Genomic DNA, 24,210 nt, shown 5'->3' with positions numbered 1-24,210 from the left:
ACATAATTTATACGATTGCTGCCTTAACATGATGTCGGAAATTAGAAGGCGACCATTAAATCTGAGCTGAGCAGTATAACACACCACTTGACCCGAAGTGGCAAGACGTTTAAAAACACAACACGACATAATTTAAACACGTTATCTAAAAAAAAAACATGAAGTGAATTTTAGTTTTAATTTGTTATTTTATTTTTGCGGTAATGAAATAAAAAAAAATATTCCCATGTTGTGTTTTCTGGTATTCACATTAGTGGTGAATCACAGCAGTCAGTAACTGTATTAGTTTAAGCATTTTTTTTAATGTAATTTGATAGTTAAACTTTCTACTGAATTTAATGACAGGAGTGTTTCACCTTAAACCTTAAAATTTCGACCTTGCAGTGAATCCCTGAACGCAACTCGCACCGTCCAACATGGCGGCCCAGCGCAGGAATTTGATGCAGAGCGTAAGTGAAAACTCAGTTATTTATCACTCTCACCAACCTGTTTTTTCACTTTTGCACTACTTTAAACAATGTTTAGGTGTCTTGTATCTGCCTGGCTGCTCGTATTCGTTTGTTTTGTTCCGTTCAGTGCTGTTTTGTTTTCGTTTAGTGATGCTAGCGCTAGCTAACGTAGCTGGGCTTTTGAAGTTGTTTGCTAACAGGTAGCTAGCTAAATTAGCCAACTTTCATCTCAACGTAATGCGATTTTGTTAATGTCTAACCACCGGGGGCAGCTAATACTGCTAATAATAGGAAGGTGTAACTATGTGACCGGTTGTAACGTTGCATATTTTAATTATCTCCCACAGACTTAACTTAGCTGACACTCAGAATCGGCTAACTGAATGAGATATTGTAGCTCTGGTGTGTTTCCCCTGAAACGTTGCTTTTTGGCAGCGAAAATTTAATGCATGTTGCCTGTGAGGTCTTTTTTAGGACTCCCGTTGAGTTCGGTGACAACCGTCTAATGTTTTATTTCAGACTGAGGTCGTTCATTTCAAATGGCATTTTGTTAATCATTAGAAACGGTGGATGAATACACGTTATTGCTCTCCAGCTCTCATTATTATGTGAATATGTCATTCACTTCCTTATATTTTTGAATATGAGTTTAGTCTTTTATCGGTATCAACCTGTTTTATATCAATCAATCAATCAATCAAATCTTTATTTGTATGGCACTTTTCATACAGAGAGTAACACAAAGTGCCTCACAGAGATTAAAAACAATAACAGAAATGAAAAACATCAATGAAAATCAAGAAAAATACAGACAGCCTATATATATATATCTATATGAGATTATCTCATTTATTAGCGTCTCGTATGCATATGACCATTGTTATTTCTTTCATATTTTAATTTCTATCTGCTTATATAAGCTTAATTCTCTTATGTACATTTTACTTATATTTTTATGAAAGTGTATTTTTGCACATGCACTCCCATATGTTAATGTATTCAGTGCTGTTTCGTGTTTGCGCTGTTATTGTAATTGCTGTTTTTCTTGTGTTTTTATTGTTTGAGTGATAGTGAGCGTCTGACTGCGTAGATGTCATTCTGGATATATAAAGTAATATGTAGTATATATATCTATCTATCTAAATGATGTCCTAAGGAGGGTGGGAGAGGGGCTAAAAGAGTTTCTGATATTTTATTTTTATTCTTCTTCTATTTCTATTCTTTTAATCTGGGAAGCACTTTATGCTTTATATTATTATTATTATTATTATTATTATTATTATTATTATTATTATTATTATTATTGAGAAATACTTGATGCTTGGTTTACAGCCTAGCCATGTCAACCTGTTACACACAGTTGCAAATAGCATGGTAGTGCTTTTAGAAATACCAGGCACATGCATTTATTAATGCTTTCTATGACAAGTAAACTCAGTGAACTTTACAGTAAAATGCATTCAGCAACACGTGCATAGGAGAAAGTTGTCCATACACAGTGAATCTGCCAAAAGTAGCACACATGACAGTGCACAAACAACAGAAAAATGAATTAATACAAGTCCAGCTCTTCCTTTAGGTGGACATGAATTTAGAAATTACATTACATGCAGATGAGCATATATTGCAGTGAAGGGCAAAATTGATACACTCTAGTTTTGTGATATTTTTGTTTGGCAAGATGTTGCAAGTATTGATTTTTTAAAATTATATAATATATTAATATTACATATACAAATCAAACATATACATTTTGGTAGCCTACTAGAATAATAAAATTAATTGTGGTTTCAGTCCAATATATACAGTAATCTGCAATAAAAAATAGTGAAGTGAGAAGAACAGACTAAAAACTTTATCTTATTAGATGATACAGATGTTTTTCTTTGGGGAAATATTTAGCAAGTGGATGAAAAAAGTCATAAATGGCAATATATTGCAATTCTCATTATATCACAGCACATTTAGAATTGCATTAATATTCTGTGGCTTAGGTATCGTGATAATATCATATCGTGGAGCCTCTGGTGATTCCCACCTAGTATTTATTTGTCTCATTAAAACACTTGCTGGTTTTGATTTTTCCATTAATCCATTTATCAAATAGTACTTGATGCGACATTCTCATATAACTCAGAGGTTTAAAGGAAGAGCTCATTTAAATCTGCCTAATTTATATCTGCCTAACTGCTTTTGCAAAGTAGACAGTTAAGTCAACTTTAAATCACTAATCTGTGGTAGACGAAGTCAGTATACTCTAATAGAGAAATTATTTATGCACGAGGATTTTAATATAATTTGAAGACAATGGATGTTTTTTCTGTGTCATGGTTAGCTTACATTAGGGGTCATAATGTGCGTCACTCATCGCCAACATTGTGTGCAGGCTGTCTGGGAGACATTACAAAAGACAGAAAATGTGCTTAGCTCCCTAAATCACACATACGCAGAGTGATCCTGTAAATGAAGTCACTGCATCTGTCCTACTGGGGTATCTCATATGATGTGTGATGTTAAACAAGACAGTTAAAGGATCTAAGAGGAGACGAATTAAGGTTTCTTTAAGCTTTTAGTCTTCTCTCTGTACTGAAGGCTTTTCTTCCATAGATTTACAGAGAAAGGGCTTTTGTGATATATTCCTTTTTTGTCGTTGACAGCATCAGAGCTGGACAGATGACCTGCCGCTGTGTCAGATGTGCGGGGTTGGTGCAGCAACCAACTGTGTGTATGGCCCCGATGGTAAAGGAACTCAGAGTCACCCCAATGAGGACGGACACCTCAGGTTCAGGTGAGACACTCTGGACACGTGAAAGGAATAACATCATGTTTGGACTGAAAACTGTTGATGAGGCAACAGCAGTGTCACTTAGGCTCAATATCTTCATCTAAGAAGCCAAGTCGACTACTTTTGTCAGTGTTCATCAGTTTGTATCGTAAGGCAGCTTTATGTGTATAGCACATTTCATACAAGAAGGTAATTTAAATTCCCTTACAGAGCAATGAAATATAAAACATAAGAAATGATACAGATTTACAATAAAAAAGTAAACAGATAAGATATGAAAGGTAAATTACAAAATGATTACAAAAAAAAACAAAAATCACCATTAAAAAGCAAAAGTGCTGACAAGAGGTGCAAAGATAGAAAGGTTATTTAAAATGATTTAAAATTTTGTTTAAAATAAGTTTTTATTCATACCTGGTGGAGTAGGCAGTGTAAAAAACAAACGGTTTTAGCTTTGACTTAAAAGTGGTTATAAGTCAATAAGTCATTTCACCACTACAATATTTCTTGCTAGAATAGGAATATTTTTATCCACTTCTTTTTTCATCTTACATTAAAAAACAAAATATGCAAGCTTATTGTCACTCAGTATAAATGTAGATTGCATTTTTTTCTTCCAAAATGTCGACATTATGTAATTGACGACATCGTAGTACTCTTCTGTTATAGTACATCTTCCAACAGGGGTTCAAGTGAAGTATGGACATTAGGTGTGTGGCCCTGAATATGCAGGGGTGACTTTTTGGCGGTGATAGTGCACAGTAAGCACAATCAGAGACATGTGTTTAACCGGCCTCACAGGTTTCCCTCGTGACTGCGTGGCTCGGCTTGCCAACTGCTGTATAAATAAATCAGTTTTATCCAAACCTTGTTACATATACAGTACATCCCAGTAGTAGATGTTTGATGACTGACATACTGTGTCATCTTGTTGCAAATATGAAGGGATTTATTGAGGCGGCCATGCTTTGCACTAGTTATTAACAAACACCCATCTCCAGAAACTGCATACAGTGTGTGTCAGATTCAAATATAATCGAAATGTGGCATTTCACTTTGCCTCAAATAGAAAATTATTTGACTACGCACACCTCTGAGCCTTCCTAATTATACAAAACGCTCCAGTCCTCAGAGTTTTTTTTTGTTTTTGTCTGTCTTCCCTCACTGAAGTGAAGCAGAAGCTGCATGTTTGTGTTTTTTCTCCACCAATCAGAGGCGAGGATGGCTGTTTCCTGTACGGTGTTTTTAACGGGTACGATGGCAGCAGAGTGGCCAGTTTTGCCTCTCAGTGTCTGACAGCTGAACTGCTGCTCGGACAGCTCAACTCCAGTCACACAGACAGCGACGTCCGCAGGATCCTCACACAGGTGTGTGTGTGTTAACAGTTTGACGAGTTATTGATCACAAAGCAAATTGTATGATGTATTTATATTCTGGGAGGAGTGGGAAAGTCTTTTACTTTATTCTCCAGGGTAAGAAATAGATTCTTTTAAAACACGTTTTTAACTCGTTTTATCGCCCAGCCCCATGTAGAGGTATTAAAAAGCTCTCAAATTTGTACTATAAAAATGTGCAGATACCCTGTACGTTCTGTATCTCAGATATGAACTTCATAGCGCATGCACAATATTTAGAGTGTGTACTTTGCATTGATGTGCTGTGCAGACTGACCTATAAAAATAATTACCAGCATCATGTCATCCGGGATGTTCTTGTTTTCGCAGGCCTTTGATGTGGTGGAGAAGAGCTACTTTGAGACGATAGATGACGCTCTGGCAGAGAAAGCTCATCTGTCCAACTACCTCCTACCACACAATGAGGTACAAACACATAAACGCACACAATGTAAACCATATTGACAGATTTGGCAGAAAATTGAGAGGAGGGGTGCTGGGTTTGTTTCCGTAGCAACCACAGTTTTGGTCATTAGTGTGTGCTAATGCTCAGCCATTGGAAAATGAGCTTGTTATGTTCTAATTGGTCTCATCAGCCGGTTTCATTAGATAAGCCGGTCTTAGTTTTCCCTCTCCGGATCCAGCCCCCCCCCCCGGCCTTTTCTCCTCATGATATGTCTCCTCTTCATTCTGCTTTTCTGTACTTCACATATTCAGTTCTGATATCGCATCTGGTTGTGGGTGTTTTTGTCAGATGATGTTAGTCACTTCTTGTCGCTGTGAGTCGGTTCATTAAGAACATCCAGTCATAATCTCTTTTTCTCTGTTCTCGCACTTTTTCTTGTTTGCTTATCTTTCTCTTTCATTCCCACTTTCTCCGGCCCTCTTACTCATCTCTTATCCCGTTTCATCTCACCTCCTGCCTGCTTCCTTTTTTCCCTCCTTCTCCACTCCTCCCTCTCCTCTTGTTTCCACTTACCTATCACCCTGGCTCATGTCTCTTACTCAATGCTCTTTTATTACTCACCTCCTCTTTTTATCACTTGTCTTATTATTGCTTTTTCTCCTTAAATCTGCCTACTCTCAACAACTCCCAACCACTTTTTTATATTCCCCTCACTTTCCTCTCCTCCCACTCACTACATTTTCTTTACCTAAACTACTCCCACCTTCCTTCCCGCCTCTTTTCTTCTTCATCTCCTCCCGGCTGGTCAGAATGTGTCATTCCACCAGCTCTCTCCTCAGAGTCAGAAGGTGCAGGAGCGTCTCAAGGAGCTGGAGCAGGAGGTGTCAGGAGGAGCTACAGCTGTGGTGGCGCTGATCCTCAACAACAAGCTCTATATCGCCAATGTTGGTATGGACACACACGTTTACACATGCTGCAGTTGTCTGACTTTGACAGGACGGTTACAGAGTAGGGGTGGGGGGAAATAATCGATACAGCTTAGTATTGCATAATCTGTGTGCCAATATTATATTAATAGACGGATGCCAAGTATCTGTTTGTTATTATAGAGATGATTAATATTAAAATACAAATTAGAACAACTTAATTTAATTTAATTTAATTTCAATTTAATAGAAATTATAACATTTAGTAGGCTACTATAATAATAAAGTAAACTGCTCTTTCAGTCTACAAGATACATTTTACTGCAATAAAAATGACAGTAGTGAGTCTGAAAACGCTATCTCAACATAGTACGTGGTTTAAAATACGTAATAAATCACAATATATCACTATGTGATTTATTACATGTCGTATTTTTATTGCTTATTACAAGGTTTAAGACAGAGATGCGCAACATGGGATTTTTTTGGCGATATATAAAAACCTATTTGGTTGATAACTGATATTGATATGTTTACTGTTTTTTACCTGATTTTAGAGATCATAAGTCTCCTCTGTAGTGGAATTAACATCATATTATGCATGCTCTTATAATGATGGTCCACCAACAGATGGAGACATACTATACAATGATTTTCAATGTATTTTAATGTTCATTTATTGTGCAAAATAAGAAGAATGCTATAAAATATATTACTATAAATATGTTCACTTTGTCAATGAAATATAAATAAATAAAATAAAATATCAGTTTGCCATATTGACATAAAATCAGCATGTTGGCTGACTGCAATATTTCATTTTATATTAGCCAATATGTATGATGTGCCAATATTATAGTGTATCCAGAGTTTAAAATAGCAACAACATTGTATTGTGACTTTGTATTGAGGGGCCTTGGGTGATTCCCCTTTTATTGAGATGTTTTTATTTAGAAATACTACAGAGTCATTATTAAAAAGAAGAAATACTGTAATTTCGTTTAAAATATTTTGCGTTTTTGTAATGGTGCTGGAAAATGTGGTTTGCACAAAAGAGCAGCACTTAAGAGTGTGCTTTACACCAGTAGGTGTCAGACTTACACAGGTTTTAGTTTAGGACTGTCACTCTTTGGAAATCACATTCACTTCTTTTGGACTTGCTGGGTGGTATTCTCAGAAAGCAGATAGGGACTTGAAAGTTTTTGAATCCATATAGGCCATCTCCACCACAGGGAACTTTCCTAGGGGACAAAGAACCTTTTGTGGAACTCAGGAACTGAACTTTAGTTTCAACCGGAGGCAGCAGGGACATATTTAGTTCAGGTGGTTCCACATGGGAAAATAAGTTCCTTCTGTGGGAAGAGTACTTTCCAAAGGTTAAGGGAATTTGGGAGTGGCGTTGGCAGGGTTAATCATGGCTGATGGCACAATGTGGAACCATAAATTGAGGGTCGAATAAGGGTCGGCGCAAGTTGAGGGAATGAGCAAGTGAGAGAGACAGAGAGGGATGTGTATGAGAGGACAGCATTTTTTTTTTAAAAATTAGTATTTTTTGTTCATTTTTGAGCTGATGATTTCATCGCAATACGTTACAGGCAGAAATAATCACCAAACACTGCAGATAAATGTGTTCTGCAGGTTTCAGTCTGTTTCCACCTCCCTATTTCTCATTTTCAGTCATTCATTAAAAACAGCTTAAATATCAAACTTATGCAACAGTTTCGAACAGCACAGAATCATTGAGCAGTGAGACACTTTGTTGTGCATGTGGCATTTATTAAGTCTCCCATCTTTCTTGTGCTCATTTTGCTTCTCTACCAAGACGGCACTAGTTCTATTTTTAGCAGCATGTAAGCTAATACTGGATGCACAGCATCAGCTGCAGGCAGAGCGTGTAAGAGCCGGGTTCTGGTTGGGCAGGTATGCCTCTTCATTATTTCTCATCCTGTTCTGCATAAAGTATCATTTGTACAGTTACTACTTTTTACCTTATTCGTTAATTTTAGTTCTGAACTTAAAGTAGCTTTTAGATTAAAGGTGCTAAATATTTCCATGGCCATGTACTTTTACTCACAGAATTCACATACATGAATACAGATATCAACTATAGGAATGGTTGCAAAATTATATAGCACAGTAAAGTAGAGGGACCCCCGTCTACATATCCTCTTTATAATTGAGTTGTATGTTTAACTCGGCCTACAATGATGTGTAGAGCGGCCTAAAGTGCAACATATAAACATACCCTTTAATGGTAAATAGGGTTTAAAGGTTTTTAAATATTAATGATTTTCAGATTCATATGTTTTGAACATGTATGTGTCTGAGATAGATTTTTCAGGGTCTTTTGCTTGAAAAGGTACAAAATGATCCACTCTGGCTCACAAGAATGTCCATACACCTGGAATAATCATACAGCTTGTCCGGCAATATGTTTGAATACGTAAATGTTTGCCGATTAGTTCACCTCACTGTTTTGGACAGGTCCCTCACAGTGGATTAGCTTTAGAAATATTTCAGAGTAACTTATTTTTGCTTTGTTTTGTTTTACAAATAGGCCAATTATCTAATAATATGTTGGATTCATGTTAATGTGCACTTGCAGACATATTTTAATTAAAAGAAATAAAAAACCTAGGGTAAAACTTTAAATTTTTAAAAATTAAATTACCAAAGAATAATTTGGTCCCCCCCATGCATTTACTCTGAGGACCCCCTAGGGGTTGCGGACCCCTTGTTGAAGACCCAGTATCAAGATTATTTTGTTAGAATTGACCAAAACAAATGCTGATTTGTCGTGGATTTAAAAAGGCCTCACATAGACATCATGAAATGCCCCTCCAGCAAACATGTGCTTACATGCTCTGCAGAAAGTTTATTTCTACAGAGAACCAGAAATTGTTCCCACGGATTCTTTTTCTGTGGCCTTCAGACGGATGTTGGACTGTCTTCATTCAAAACACAACTTCAGTGTCGGTCATTGTTTTTGAATCCCTGATGCCAAATCAGGCTCCTGTAGACGACAGCTGCAGAGGCTGTCACATTATAGCTCATTCTGCGCACGTGTGTGTATAAATATTAGTGTGTGCAGATTCCCACCTTACATCTTAAGCTACAGCCCAGAAAAAAAAAAAAGCATTTGTAATTAATATTCTAGACTGTTGGAAACAAAAACACACTCAAACACACATACACACACACCAGCCCGGGGGAGCCACTGTTATCCCTCAGAAGTATTTCTCTTTAAGAATCATCAAAGTTAAAGTGCTAGACCGCAGCTGCTGTATACGGCGCTTGTTTCATGTATCTTGGCACATTAATCAAGGGTATGGATATTAGTTTAAAGTTGCTTTAATTGAAAGTAACTCCGTTTAGTGTAAATCCCTTAAATTCAATGATTTAGATGTTTCTGTTTTTTTTGCTAACAACCTAGATTCTGTAGCAGCCAAAGGAAAAAGACCCCCCCCTCTCTCGCTCTCTCTGTCGCTCGCCCCCCTCCCCCTCCCTCCCTCCCTCCCTCTCTGGGATTTCATTTTCTTTTGTCCTCGAGGACATGGCACAGAGCAGAAAACGGGGTGGGGGTGCAGTAATTAGTAGCGAGTAGAAAGGAGCACTTTCTCCCCACTGGCCTTTTGTGTGAGGGTCAGAAGTTCAAAGTTGACCGAACATGAATCCCAGTGTAGTTTAAACATACGAGTAAGTGTTCTTGAAAAAGCTCTTCCAGCTGTGCGTTGATGTGGAATATATTTGACAGTTAAGGTCATGTGACCCATAATTTGATATGCTGCGAGTGTGTGGGTGGCAGCCAAGGGTATATGGACATACAACTGGTTGGTTGTTTTCACATATGTAGCAATTACAAGTTGCATTTTGGAACATGAGGATTATTGCCAGGCTCACTGAGAGAGTATATGCAGTTTTTCATGACCAATAAATTAGTTTTGAACACTACAAAAGCGATGCGTCATGTCTGCTCTGGCTGATTAGCACATGGGGTTACAGGGGCTGAAGCACAGGACCCCGCAGAGAGGACAGAAAGAGGCGCAGGGGGCCCCTGTCTGCAATTTCACTATAATGTGGCTAATTGGATGGCCTTGGATGGCATTTACAGAATTAGAAATGTGGGTGGTCATCGCCAGGCTCCTGCTCAGTGGCCCAAAAATTTCAATATAAAAATGAAATAATCATTCATGTATCTCTGGTCGGCTTGTGTCAGCAACTGGATTAATCATTCGGTGATTGATATTTAGCTTTGTAAAAGTGCCACTGTTTCCTTGCTGATTCATTGGCGGAGGTTTGAGCCTCTGAGTCACAGCAGAGCAGCGTCAGTGTGTCTTTGTCCCTGCATTAGTAATGTGTGGAAAAATTTGAAGGCAAAATGTTTCATTCTCAAAAATGGCGAGAGAGTCGAATGAGGTTCTCTCTGAGACAGTGTTAACAAAAAGCTGAAATGAAAAATATTACAACTTAATTCCATCTTCATATTTTCTGTTTCTGCTGGCTGCTGTCGCACCCATTAGATTTACGGAAGGAATTTGATTCTTTTTGTTTACAATCCATTTAACCTTGTATGAATTGTTGACTCTCCTCAAAGACAAAATGATTAGTTTACAGCATGAACCTATGTTAGGAGTGCTCATTCTCGTTTTCTGAATCTTTGTCTCTTTGTCTGGGTTTCCAGGTACGAACAGAGCACTGCTGTGCAAGTCCAGCAGCGACGGTCAGAACCAGGTTTTACAGATCGGCCGACCACACAGCACTGACAACGAAGACGAGCTGCAGAGACTGGCTGCACTGGGTGAGACACTCAGATAGATAGTCTGATACGGATCAATTAGGTTCAGTTATTTGGTTGAGATTTATTCTCCGTACTATTTTAGGAATTCATCTTTTTTTAAAGTTAAGCTTCAGATATTTTTTCTGCACTATTAAACATTCTTTTGACTTTAATTTCATGCCTCCATGTCAGCGATAGTCGTGACTGCAGGCCTTTTGTTTTCAGGTGGTCTGTTTGTTTCAGTCTCGAGATGGTGATACCTCAATAACACTGACAGGATTTCTTCAGATTTGGCACAAACATCCATTTAGACTCAAGGCTGAACTGATAAGATTTTGGCTGTCAAAGGGCAAGATTACTGTGACCTGGTATCCATGTCTTTCTCTGTAATGTGATATCCAAAGAAGGCCCTGAGCTAATTTCCTTAAATTTGACACAAACATCCATTTAACTCAAGCTGAAATGATAAGATTCCTGTGGTCAAAGGTCAAGATCACTGTGACCTGGTATTCATCTTATTCTCAATAATGCAATATCTCAAGAAGGAAATTGAATAGATTTTGGGGATCTAAGGTCACTGTGACCTCACATAACATGTTTTGCCTTGAACTCAAGAATTCATAATGCTCATCACGACAAAACTTAACAAAAAATGTCTCATGAGATAAAATTATAGAGTGATGGAATTTAATATCCAAAAGGTCAAAGGTCAGCTTTACTGTGACATTATAATGTTTTGCCATTGTGGCCATTTCTTAACGTCATAACTGAGGAACAGAAGGGGAGAAATTTAGTCTGATACTGAATTGGTGAAACTAATGTTTGGTGTCCATCTCGACATTTTGCTGATTGTATAGATCTTCTGTGGCGGCGGGGGAAGATGCGTGTGAAGCATCCATGTTTTAAAATTTGCGGCTTCTTTGTAGTGACATCAGCATTTGACACATTGTGAACTCTCATGTCTACATATCAGTCTTGATAGACATGGATGTTAACTGCAACTTGACTTGTTAGTGGTAGCATACAACCACAAAGTGCTAAATCTGGTCCCTGGCATTTCACGTTTTTTATACTGATGTAACTTATGTTTAATTAGCGCTCAGTTTGGGGTAAAGGTATGTTATTCTTAGCCATAATGGGCATTTTTAGCTCTGAGCCAACTATGCCCCGATACCCACCCAGACAGATATCTCACTTAATTTGGTCAGTGACATCCCATTTCACTAAAATGATTAGCAGTGCTGCCTCTCTCTTCTTGTTCTTGACTGACTCTGCTGCTATTTTGTTTTTTTGTTTTTCTTCCAGTGAGTTACCAAAAGACAATTTTAAGTCAAGTCAATGTTATTTATAAAGCCCATTATCACAAAACACAGTTTGCCTCAGAGGGCTTTAAAGCATACAACATCCCTCTGCCCTTAGACCCTCGCATCGTCGGAAAAACTCACCCGAAAAGCTCCTGTAACGGGAGAATAAAAAAAATGGTAGAAACCTCAGGAACCTCAGATTAGATTTTACAAAAGAGCATTTTTCTTTTTTTCTTTTTTTTTGTTTACCTAAATAACTGTAGTATTTTTGGTCGGATGAGTAGTCAGAAGTGTATCTTGGAAGAAATCAAATTTGCACAGTAGCATAGCAAACATACTTTACATTACATTCCTTGCATTCCATGCAGGACTTTCGGGCTGACAGAGAAACAGCCATTAGTGTCGCCGAGCACAGAGACGCACGTGGAGCCATCTATCCACGGTGGACAGCCAGGCTAATGGTCCAGTAATGAGGGTCTTGTCTATAGCAGGAAATGCATAGATTGTGTTTAGCATTATGGAGGAAGCATTAGGTGCAGCCTGGCACCTGTAATGAATATAACGGAGAATTAGCTGCATTGTTTCCCAGCATTTCACAGCACATCATTAGAAGAGGATGCAGAGCTCTCTGTCTCTCTTTGTGCTCTCGCTCCTTCTCTCCGTCTCCAGTTGGGAGTCACATGATTATTCTGTTGTTCTGGCCCCTCTCTGAATGATTTAAATGAAATGGCAGTCATTCCATTAACCCAGCTGAAGGTGACCTCTCCGCTCACTTTTTCATCCATCTCCCAAACACATACACCCACCCTCCCCCTCTTCTCCTCCCACCCACATTTTCCTGCTTCTTCTTATTGCTTTTGTGTTATTTCATTAAACTTTCCTCTCCGTACTAAATCATTTACTCTTCTCCCCCATAACCTCTCTGCCTATCATCATATCCTTAAACTCATCTCCTGTGTTTGTCCTCATTTTCTGTCTCTCCTGGTTTTTAATGCGTCTCCTCTCCCCTTTTTTTATGCAGGTGTGGATTCAGCTCGTGTGAGGCAGGCGGGGCAGATTGCTGGTCAGAGCAGTACCAGGAGGCTCGGAGACTACCGGGTCAAGTTCAACTACAATGAAATCGATCTGCTCAGGTGAAGTCAGATACTCAAACTACATCATAAATGCACAACTCACATACTGCCACACTTTTTTATTGTCTTTAGCTTTTTCTGCCTCATTTTCTGTAATATTCTTCCTTCCTTTGCTTTTTCTAATGATGCACTGATCTCACAGCTGATACGTTATTAGGAGCAACTATTAATTGAATACAGCTTTTTTTAAGCAATATTATAAAATTCTAAGTCTTTGCAAGAAGTTATTGTTATTCAGACAAAGTGGGAGGTCAAGAGCCGAGTTTTTATTAAACTGAAAACAAGTTTTAGTATTATGAGAAGCTGTGTGCTGGAACAGTTTCTTGGCTCAGGACAGTGAACTACAGGAAGTAACTGTTTGTTTTTTTGGCGTTTGAATTTCTGTCAATGCACATTTTAAAGAAACAGGTTATAAAGTCTCAGTTTGTAAAATTAAGAGGTGCCTGTAGGCAATTTTTTTAAACTTTGGATCAAGCCAGGCCAGATGTTTTCCCCCCGTTTCCAGTCTTTTAAAGTAACAGTGTGTCGATTTAAGTAGATTTAGTGGCGTCCAGCAGTTCTGCTAATCTGTGCTTACCTTTTTTTCTCTTATTACTCAAGATTTAGATGTTCAGGAGCTGAATTATCCACAGAAGATTTTTACTCAAAATAATTGCTGATTTAAACCGCTAGAAGAAACACTTTTTCTGATGCTGATTGTTACAGACCAGCCAGTGTTTGGTTTGTCCATTCTGGGCCATTGTAGAAACTAGGGGTCTACAGATTATCGGTCTGGCATTTTGCAGATTATCTGTGTTGATGGTTTTATTTTAATGATTGCAGAGAAAAATTAATTAAAAGGTGCAAAGAAAGTGTCAGCATGGGAGGAACATGTATTTTGTAAAACCTCAGGGAGCTTTTATTATTTATTAATTTTTTTAATTTAAATTTTCACTTGACTAAAAAAACATTGCTTGGAACTTTCTGTATATGATGTTGAAAGTTTCAGTGTTGGTCAAATATTTGCTGAAGGCATTTAAACAAAGTTTTGTGTTGGAGTTTGTTCTAGTCCAAATTCAAAAAAATTAGATTTTCATTGTTATTGTAAATGCATATTGGCTTCCAAATATCTATTATCAGTCTCATTACTACTAATAAGCGGTATCTGTCCTGAAAAACAATATTGATCGACCCCTAGTCGAAACCTGGCGGTACAACATGACGATCTCCGTGGACGAGGGTCCCCATGTCAATATAAACGGCTGATTCCAAGACAACAAAAACACAGCCATTCTTGTTTTCGGGTGATTATAAACTGAAGAAAACTAACCTATTATCTTCCTTTTCTGCCAATGCATCTCCCTAAATCCAACATACTGGACCTTTCTGTCAGTCTGAGCTTTTTGCCTGCCAGATTTAGCTTCATATTTTGCAAACAGACAGAAGAGTGGTCTTGATCTTCCTAATTACCTCTCAGCAAGAAACTGGAGTGTACCTCCCAAAATGGTGAACTTTTTCTTTAAGCACAGTGGTTCAAGTGGAACTGGGGCATCTAATGAGACATTTTAAAGTCGCATCTGTGTGTGCGTGCGTACTCGGCATTACCTGGACAGTGGAGGCTCTGTCTCCATACTAAGGTCTTTGTTATCAGATCTGACTCTCCTCCAGCCTTTCTGAGCCTCTTGAAATTCCATGATCTGGGGCCCCTTCTCTCACACTTCTCATTTCCTGTTCCTGTCTGCAGTCCAGGCCAAGCAAATCAGGCTCGGATATCTACGAGTCATTCCAATTATGATCCTCAATAAAACACACAATATAATCTTTATAGAATTTCCTCCTTAGTGCCATCAAAGAGACTGCAGGAAATTTGATGTGGACAAAGTATAAGTGTTTTCTTTGGATCTATGAGATTAGCCGGGCGTACTGTATTTAGGTCAGGTGCACTTATGTCTCTTTAAATCTCAGTACCTCCCTCCTTCCTTCTACTTAACTCTCTGACAGTTCTGTCTCTGCATGCTTTCCTCTTTCTTTTTCCTTGATGTCAAATTATCTCTATATCAATCTTGTACTGTCCTCCTCCACCATCAGTGCGGCCAAGACGAGGCCAATCATCGCAGAGCCAGAGATTCATGGCAGCCAGTCTCTGGACAGTGTGACAGGCTTCTTGCTGCTGATGTCAGAAGGTCTAATCAATGCCCTTGAGTCCGCCCACGGCCCTGAACAAGCCAATCAGGTTAGCAGATTCATCCTGATGATTTTTTCCAGCCTCAGTCATCTTTCCACCACCTGTTTTTCTTTCTTTCTCTTTTAATCTCTATGTTGATGTTTCTCTTTGTTCTTGTGCCAACCACCTACTCTGCATATATCTGTATTTCTTTAACCTAAATCTGATTTTTTTATTTTTTTATTCCTTCCTTCCTTTCGATGACCTCTATCATCCCCTCCCACCCAAACCTGCTCTTTTCTCCTTTTGATTGACGTCATCTTTCTGCTGTTCCTCTCAAATTAGGGTGCTAACTTTAATCATGTTGGGTTCTTTGGCTTGTCCCCATAAAACAACTCTTTTGGGTTCCTGATAGAAGAAAGTTTTCACCTGGAGCTCTTCAAGAGGGCTCTGTTATGATACAGTAGAACCCTCTTATAATAATATATAATTTACTGTCGTACAATAAACAAGTTAAAGGTGCTAATCTGCAGTGTGCAGCACCATCTTTTGGCAACATCACAATTCAAACCAAAGCCAGAGAATGTGTCATGTAAAGTTGCTGTAAGCTGTAAATTCATCATTTCTATGCAGAAGAGAGAAGATGATAATATCTCAGAGCCTTATGGCACAGAGTGTCTCCTCCTCTGTGCTGCTGCATCGCGTCTACACGGCAGTCTGTATCAAAGAGCAGTGTGAAGTCAAGAGTGTTCACTCCACTCCAAAATCTAGGGACCAAGACGTCCCCAGAAGTACACTGCACAGCACACTGACAAGCAAGAAACAAAACAAAACGACTTCTCGACTTGAATCAGTCTCAGTCAAATGATTCGAGTCTTCAACTTTTAGGGGGGCAGCCCTAAAAAATACCTTCTCAAAAATTGGTAACATTTGAATATTTTAGGCTAAAGATCATTTAACATCCATGCTTTTAACAATCCTGGAGGAACTTTTTCTTCCAAAAGGGGTTCTTTTGGGGCCATTATTCCGAAGTGTGTATATTGTTATTTCTGTTCCTTGCCTCTTTTTGTGTTCGTGTTTTCTTGCCCTTATTTGGCCATGGCATCAATTGCTGTTTTATTTTTCCTGACTTATTGTATTTTCCTTCTTTTTTTTCCATCCTCATAATCTTTTTTAGCTCCTTAACTTTAATCAGTCTTTTTCCTGTCTCCTCTGCTGTCCACCATAGGAAATCGTTGCCATGGTAGCGGCAGAGCTGGCCCTGCAGACCAGCTTGGAGGCCGTGGCTCAGTCGGTGGTGGAGCGCGTCAAACGGCTGCACCACGACGTCTACGTGTCCGGCCGTCAGAGGGCAACCTACTGTTCTCGCCACGAGGACATGACCCTGCTCATCCGCACGCTCAACTACCCGCTGGCTGACGGAGTGCTCACGCCCACGCAGGGTAGGAAAGGCCATTCTGTTATTGGTTCAAGTTTCATGAAGTATTCACCTAGGGAACAGACCTCCACACTGGCTGCACCAACAGCAGTGGAGCAGCATGTGGAAAATTTGCTATTTGGAATCATACAGAACAGTGAAAAACACTTTATATCAGTGGTTTCCAACTATTTTTGCCCAACTCAAAGTGAACTTATACCTTGTCATAGGTTACAAAATTTATTAACTTTTAGCACTTCAAGCTAAAAATTGTTAAATACAAATATTGCTTGAATACAAAACTATTCGGTATTTCACAAAGAAACAGCAGAGATAAATGTTCTAACAAATAAAAATAACTTTATGGGGTAGATCCCTTTGTTTTCCAAATGCGTTTATCATCTTGCGGCTCTCTTTGGACACTCTTAGACAGTCCCAACTCTCAGCTTTAGTTTAAAATCACACTAAATAATTCATTGCTTCCTCCATATGCATTTAGTTGCACCACTACTATGAAAAAAATCTCCTCATATGCAACAAAATCACTATCTGTATTTTGAGCTGCCAGAGTTGGGGAAGAGCAAGGATTAAAAGATGAACACTCCCAGAAAAAGGTGTTCTGGCTATCGATCGTTATCAGCTGATGTTTCTTCCAAGTCGTTTGAAAGCTGATCAGATGTGACAAAAATGTGACAAATCTGGTGCTTTTGACAAACTGAGGTTCATGCTGAATGTTCACTATACATTGCCTCCATAATTTACTGCTACATCCAACATATCTGCCTGTCCCAAGTGCCTCTTTGCTTAACACACACACACACACACACACACACACACACACACACACACACACACACACACACAAACCATTAAACACTTCTGTAGAAGCTGGGATACACGCTGCTGTTGAACACCTCTGTCTCACCTGCATTTCTCCTAGCTTTGAGTAATTTTTTTCTCTGTGACAGGAAATGCTGGATTTATTAGGGGAGGCTGAGGTCAGCTGTAACAATGTTTTGGTTTTGATGTCATTACTTAAAAACCTCTTGAATTAAGGGGAAACAAATCTTTTCTTGGTAACTTGTTTTCGTGTTCTACTTGTTACCAGCCACTTGTTTTTACAAGCAATGTTAAAGTCGTAATATTAATTAAAACACCCAATGTTAAATGTTGCCCCCATGTACAAGGGCAATTGTAACAGTATATGGGTGTGGGAAGCATTTTATTAAATATAATTCGACGTCTATAACCGTGTACAAATATGTATCTGAAGCCCTTCTTGTGTCATGGGAAGCCTTAAATAACTTCTGGCTGGGTGAAATAAAACTCACACACTTCGGTACTGCTGTTGGGAAGAAACACTGTAGTTTAAGATTTTGTATTTAAGCTGTAATAGTTTAGGGTGAGATGCTGGTACGCAAACATCTTTAGACAGGGTTTCCACAGTCATGGAAAACCTGGAGAATTCATGAAATTTCACAGTTGCATTGTTCAGGCTTGGAAAACTCATTGATTAGTAAAAAAAATAATTGGAAAGTTTCGGAAAAGTCATGGAATTTTGTTTTTGTGTGTTTGTGATTTTGTAATGAAATTGTTACAGTTATTATCTGTGAATCAGCTTCCATGTTAGGTTACATAGCAGCAAATTTACTTTTTGGTAGCTGTTGGCATAACGTTGCTCAAATATGCGTTGATATGTGAGGACATTGTCTTTATCACACACGTTTCTTCATTTATTCCACTCGTTCCCTCTCTCTCTTCATGCATGCCAGCAAGTTTAATAATAATGCGTTTTAATATGATATATTCAAAACACGCCTGGTAAGTGGGGCAAGAAAAAAAAAGGATTCTTGAAAAGTCATGGAAAACTTTTGAAATTTTGACCATCAAAATGTGTGGGGACCCTGACTCAGACTTATTATGATTGTTGAAATTTGGAGCCATACCGAAGGTTAAAAAGAATCTGAATTATGATATATATATGGATTATATTAAACTTTTAGGGTTGGTTTCTCGAATAAAGAGAGAGAAAGTTGAGCCCAGTGGAGAGCTACACTTCAAAAGAAAACTTAAAATAGTTCTAGGTTTATCCTCGACTGAGCAGCCAGCCTTGAGAAAGAGAAATCAAAGATTTTGAGAGGTGAACCCAAGAATACCGCACAGCCAAAATAACAAAGTCAAGGCAGAAAAAATCCAATTTGCTTTAGGTTCCCAAGATGCCCATTAAATGCCGAAGCTACACACTAGTTTTACTGTTTTTCTTGATAATAGAACTTGTAAAAAGAAAAAAAAAACAATATTGATGCACCTGAGGCAACATCAGCCTTTCACTTACTGGTTATTGAACTTTCTAGATGGCTCTGAGATGAAACAGATTCAATAATTGAAAGTGATTTTTAAACCTTTTACACCTGTCTTTCAGGTGGACGTATCTACCCCGTGTCAGTGCCTTACTCCAACAGCCAGAGCACCAGTAAGACCAGTGTCACCCTCTCGCTGGTCATGCCCTCACAGAGTACCCTCACCAATGGGACCAACACGGCCTCCACCCTGGAGGAAGGCACCCCCACACCAGGGTAAGCTTGGTTTGTTACTTTTAGCTTTTTGTCTCTCGCTGTTGTGTCTATGCTGCATAAACTTTTTCACTCCCCGGTCCCACTGCTGTTGGTAAGCTTTTTTCTGGCTCCACTCGCCCCTCCCAAAGTTTATTTTGGCTGTGTTTTAGATAACTCCCTCGACCCTCCCTTGTTGTATTTATTTTAGGTTAGCTTGATTTCCACTCCCCTGTGTCCCTCCACTGCCATGCTTATTTATGTGTAAGCATAGTTTTCACATCCCTGTTGTCCCGCTGCTGTGAGCGCTCATGCCAGGGTCCCTTTCAAAGACTAGAAAGGGAACAGTGATCAAGTACAGCTGAAAAAGTACTTTAATGTTGAACTTTCACATGAACATAAAGTATAACCAGCATGCTGTACTGTGAGCATATGAATATAATTAAATCAATGTTGCTCTGGGGAGTCAGTTTTACTGTGTTTTTAGACAGTGTTGTACAGAAACAAAATACAGGAACACATTATTGCTTTTCCAAGAAGTTAATAGTTTGAAAAATTCCTACTTAAATTGTGCTGAAATTGTAACAGCCTCCAGTCCTGCTTGTACTGCCAGCTGGTGCTCAACACATGCTTTTTCCACAGTCTGTACGACAGGTATGTGGCATGACCCCATGGTACCAAGCTACATCACAAAACCAGCCCCCCGTGTTAAACACTGTAGAAAGGGCGTGTATTTAAAGATTTAAACATGCAAAAATTGTGGATCACAGTTTGTAAACACAACATTAAAACTCGGTCCGTCCTCCCTCGACTTCTTGTACATATACTGCAAGCTCCTGTTCTAGAATATTTAGGTTTGTTGTAATGGAAAAGTCGATACTTTAGTCGTCACTTACTTACTTGTCCAGTAGAAAACAGGCTAACTCTACATCGCTTTTCATCACCCTCTCCATCCATCCCCATCCTCTTCTTCAGTGCTTGCCAGCAAAAAAGTGAAAGTGAAAGCCAATCCCAGACTCACCCTGGTTTTGGAACGAGCTTTGTCCGCTTGGCGTATATTTTTGTGTTTTTTCCATGCAGTGTCCATGATTTTCATGCTGCAACTTCCTGGTCACTACCGTTTTATATGGTCCTGACTAGAAATGGGCTGGTGTAAAAACAAAATTAAACCTGTTTGATATTGAGCCAAACCCCATGCTGTACAGGTATACTAAGTTTTAGTGGGTGTCGCATTTTACAAAGCAGCTGCTGCAGAGTGGGCCATAATAACAGATCAGACTGGAAATGTAACCAGTAGAAAAATGGGCCAGGAGCCTACTTGTCATCTTCCTACACATTTAACGTTACTTATTAAACAGGAAAAATACATTTTATATTGTGATATTTACAGAAAGAAACTCTCAGCTCCCAAGCAATCTCTCCTCAGCAAAGCTGCTACCATTGGCTCTCGATTTTTTTTAGTAAACAAGAAGCTATCATGTAGATAAAATCTTATTTCAACTTCATGAATCAGCTGCTCTCCATCTATTGCAGAGCTTTCAAAGCAAGCGACAGGAACAAACAAACAAAAGTGCTGCTCAAAAAGGCAGTGCTGCATCACCTGCAGTTAGTTAGGTTACCTCTGTTGTCGGCTCTGTTCCAAAATGTTACCATATTAGAGCAGTTTTAGTTTTCTTGAAAGACTATATCTGCTGTCTATTTTCATCATTGAAAAAAACCCATGAAATTTCTAGTTAACAATGTGTGCACCAGTCTTCTTCTCCTTCATGCTGCTGGTGCTTGGCCTGGCAGTAAATTGTGCACAGCTTGTCAGACATTTGTGGCTCAATTAATCCATTCATGAACATATGAGCATAATATTATGTTAATCACATTGTTTTGCTGTGTAATATTAATAAAGGTTGCAGCGAGGTACTGGTTTCGGTATGCCATGGTATATAAATTGACAGTTGTCATATTGTAACATTTGCTTTTCTACAGTATTGGACATAAAATCAACTGGGGGGACAATTTTACCTTTATTTTTTTTAAAGGGAGACCATAATGTCCTCAGCATGAATTGCTGATGTTGGCTTCTTTTTAATTTGCTAGAAAGTGCCTTAAATGCTGATTCAGACAGCATTTCAACAAAACATTTTTAAACTTGTGTACACTTAACATGTGATATGTGATGCTTTTCTGCCAGGTTAATTCTAAGTTGAATTTATAACAAAGCATGAAACATTGCTTTCCTCAGCATGCTTTAATGTGTCTTGAATTAAGGAAGTTACCTGCTTGAAACTACTTGTGTAGTAATAACAATGTTCATGAGTAACGGTCATGCTGCTGCTGCTTCAGGTTTGCTGCATGTGCACACTTTCTGTCCTTTTTTAACCTTTGCTCGCTCCTTCACAAGGATTTCCTCTCTGTCTCCTCTTCCTTTATGACTTAAACTCTGTCACTCACTGTCTGACTCACATCTGTATTTCTCTTCCTTATGGGCCCCGACTCGCAAATATCCATCCTGTGTCCTACACTCTGTCCTTGCCTCTCCTGTCTCCACTCCTTTAGCATGTTTCACCCCGCTACCTGCCAGACCTCCGTCGACATCCTGCAGCCCATAATTGAACTCCCTTTTTCCCCCCTTATCCCTCTCTCTCCTCTTCCTCCTCTCCCTCTCTCCACCTCCCTCTTCTCTCTTTCCACCACTCCTCCTCCTCCCCGCCCTCTCCCTCTCTCCACCTCTCTCCTCTGTCTCTCAACCCACGACATGGACCCCTTCCTCTCTCCCAACATCCCCACTTCTTCCTCCTCTATTCCCACCCTCATACCTGTCTCCTCCTCTACCTCCACCCTCCCCAACCAACCACCTTTCTCCTCCTCCTCCTCCCTCCTCTACACCTCCACTCTCCCCAGCAGTCAGAGTCCCACAGCCACCCTCCAGTCCACCAACACCCAGACGCAGAGCTCCAGCTCCAGCTCGGGAGACGGCAGCCTGTTCCGCCAGAGAGGCAGCCAGGCTGCTCAGCCCGACGAGACGGGCAGGGTGCCACCTTACGTGGACTTCAGTCAGTTTTACCGCCTGTGGGGAAGTGACCACAGTGACAGCCAGAGCACCCAGGGAGGACTGGGACCCCAGTGAGGAGGACCAGGAGGGTGCTGGGTGCCAATTGGAAAGGGACACATGGATTGCAAAGGGACAAAGATTTTAAGAGGTAGTTAAAATGACAGATGAAATGCTTTTAATGTGTAAAAATAAGTGACCTAAAGGTGCATGGGGACGCATTGAGGACAGACTGGGGTTACCGGGTCTTGCTGTCAAACAGAGGGTGAGCCGGTGGGCAAAGAACAACCCCGAGACCGTGAGATACTCGTGTCACAAAATGATGTTTCCGCTTCTCTTTCAGATGCTGGTCATGAGTGATTGTTAATATATGTAATCCAGATTGTAGCCATTATTGTCACATGTAAAAAAGATGTATCTGCAAACATAAATCTCATATACTTGACAGTTTGTCAACAGCGATTAGTACGGCCTTAAAATGGATTTAATGGATGCGTTTGAAAGTACTTTTTAATGAAAGTAAATCTCGAAATGACTCAATAGGCTCTCTCATCTTCATATTAATAACATGACATTTGATCATCTCTTGCTTAAAATATATCAATTTTGATTTGTTCAAACAAGACCTGGGGCCAGATGTATAAAACTGTATTCACGACTAAAACTATGTGTACCAGCAAAGACAGATATTTTCATTCAAATTATTTTCGTCAGACATATTCATCTGTGCATGTGCCTGGTTCTGTTCTGCAAATCTCAGTCATTGCAAAGCTGGGCACAAGTTTGCAAGCCTCATTTGCACACCCAGAGCTCCCCATAAAGGGATATAGAAATGCCCTTAAACATCAATTTGCTGGCAGTATCTATAAGTATCTATATGCAAAGAAGCAATGCAATTTCACTGATCATATTGCATCCAGGAGGTTCTCTAGTGGCGCCAGAGTAGCTGTTATTACAAACTAGGAGAAATAAAAGTTATTATATGTCATATGAGCAAGCATACATCAAAACTGCAAACTCCCCATGGTGCATAATATGCATTAAAAACTAATTTAAAAATTAGTTACTATGTAAAAACAGGGCACTATAATAGCAGAGTAGGCATGATAATGAAATAATGCAATATGAACAGGGGCAGTGTGGAAGCATAATGTGATTTAGTGATTCATTCAATTTCACAGCAGCACTGCTGTGGATATTTTGCAGCATATGTATCACCAGTTCTTCACATTTCTACAAACCATCAACACAGTGTAATCTCAATTTTTGTGATTATTAAATTTAAGTCATAGATAAATTACAAGTTATTTAAAATAAAGTTTATAAATGTGCATTTGACATTTTACTGAAGGCTGTGCGATCAGTGAAATTTGCACTAAACGTGAAAACAGTGTTGTATTATAATGTTACCGCACTTAGCTTATATTTAACGTTTACCTTCATATCACCCGCAGCTGTCTCAGCTAAAACGCCTCGTCTGAAGAATGCATGAGGTGCGTACATTCTCACCACACATCCTACCCTTTATGAATACCAGTTAATGTGTGGATAAAGACATATGCACAGTTATTGTGCGTATGAATGGTTTATACATCTGCCCCCTGGAAGGTCCCATTAGGTCAGTATCACAACATCTGTGGTGACATGTGGTCACATAGGGTATGCTTTGTTAATGAACAGTTTAACACTAAATGACTCATTTGTTCCTGTGGGCGTTCTGCAAAGTACCTTGCCAGTAATTCATCATCAGAAGATGACTTCCTCTCTACGGCTACACTTTGAAACAAACAAGACTGTTTAAAACTGGAAGTACATTTGTTTTTTTTTTAATAAGATGATAAGTAGTGGTGTGTATCTCAGAGAAAAAAATTAATACTTTTT

The 24,210-nt window shown here is 39.1% G+C and overlaps 1 protein-coding gene across 2 annotated transcripts; it reads left to right on the top strand.

The window, feature by feature from the left end:
* The first annotated feature begins 333 nt into the window (after positions 1 to 333).
* On the top strand, positions 334 to 22,869 carry tab1 (TGF-beta activated kinase 1/MAP3K7 binding protein 1). Of its 2 annotated transcripts, none has more exons than XM_042485791.2 (11): positions 334 to 449; positions 3,107 to 3,237; positions 4,448 to 4,601; positions 4,959 to 5,054; positions 5,844 to 5,982; positions 10,642 to 10,758; positions 13,063 to 13,174; positions 15,242 to 15,386; positions 16,546 to 16,759; positions 19,157 to 19,310; positions 22,185 to 22,869. In XM_042485791.2, exons 1-11 carry the CDS (start codon positions 417 to 419, stop codon positions 22,405 to 22,407), a joined length of 1,518 nt encoding a protein of 505 aa, XP_042341725.1. In that variant the 5' UTR covers positions 334 to 416; the 3' UTR covers positions 22,408 to 22,869. The 2 variants fall into 2 exon arrangements, with proteins under 2 accessions (XP_042341725.1, XP_042341724.1); XM_042485790.2 differs by having other exon boundaries at positions 22,182 to 22,869.
* The last annotated feature ends 1,341 nt before the right edge of the window (positions 22,870 to 24,210 follow it).

The sequence above is a fragment of the Plectropomus leopardus genome, chromosome 3 (genome assembly GCF_026936395.1).
Source record: "Plectropomus leopardus strain MGB_pleo_1.0 chromosome 3, ASM2693639v1, whole genome shotgun sequence".
Classification (NCBI taxonomy): Eukaryota; Metazoa; Chordata; class Actinopteri; order Perciformes; family Serranidae; genus Plectropomus; species Plectropomus leopardus.
This window is presented reverse-complemented; position numbering and strand designations above follow the sequence as displayed.

Excerpts from the sequence above, each read along its gene's own strand:
- tab1 (XM_042485790.2), top strand. The coding sequence starts at position 417 with ATGGCGGCCCAGCGCAGGAATTTGATGCAGAGC. Across the intron at positions 4,602-4,958 it reads TCCGCAGGATCCTCACACAG|GCCTTTGATGTGGTGGAGAA; the intron begins GTGTGTGTGTGT and ends TTGTTTTCGCAG. Across the intron at positions 13,175-15,241 it reads AATGAAATCGATCTGCTCAG|TGCGGCCAAGACGAGGCCAA; the intron begins GTGAAGTCAGAT and ends CTCCACCATCAG.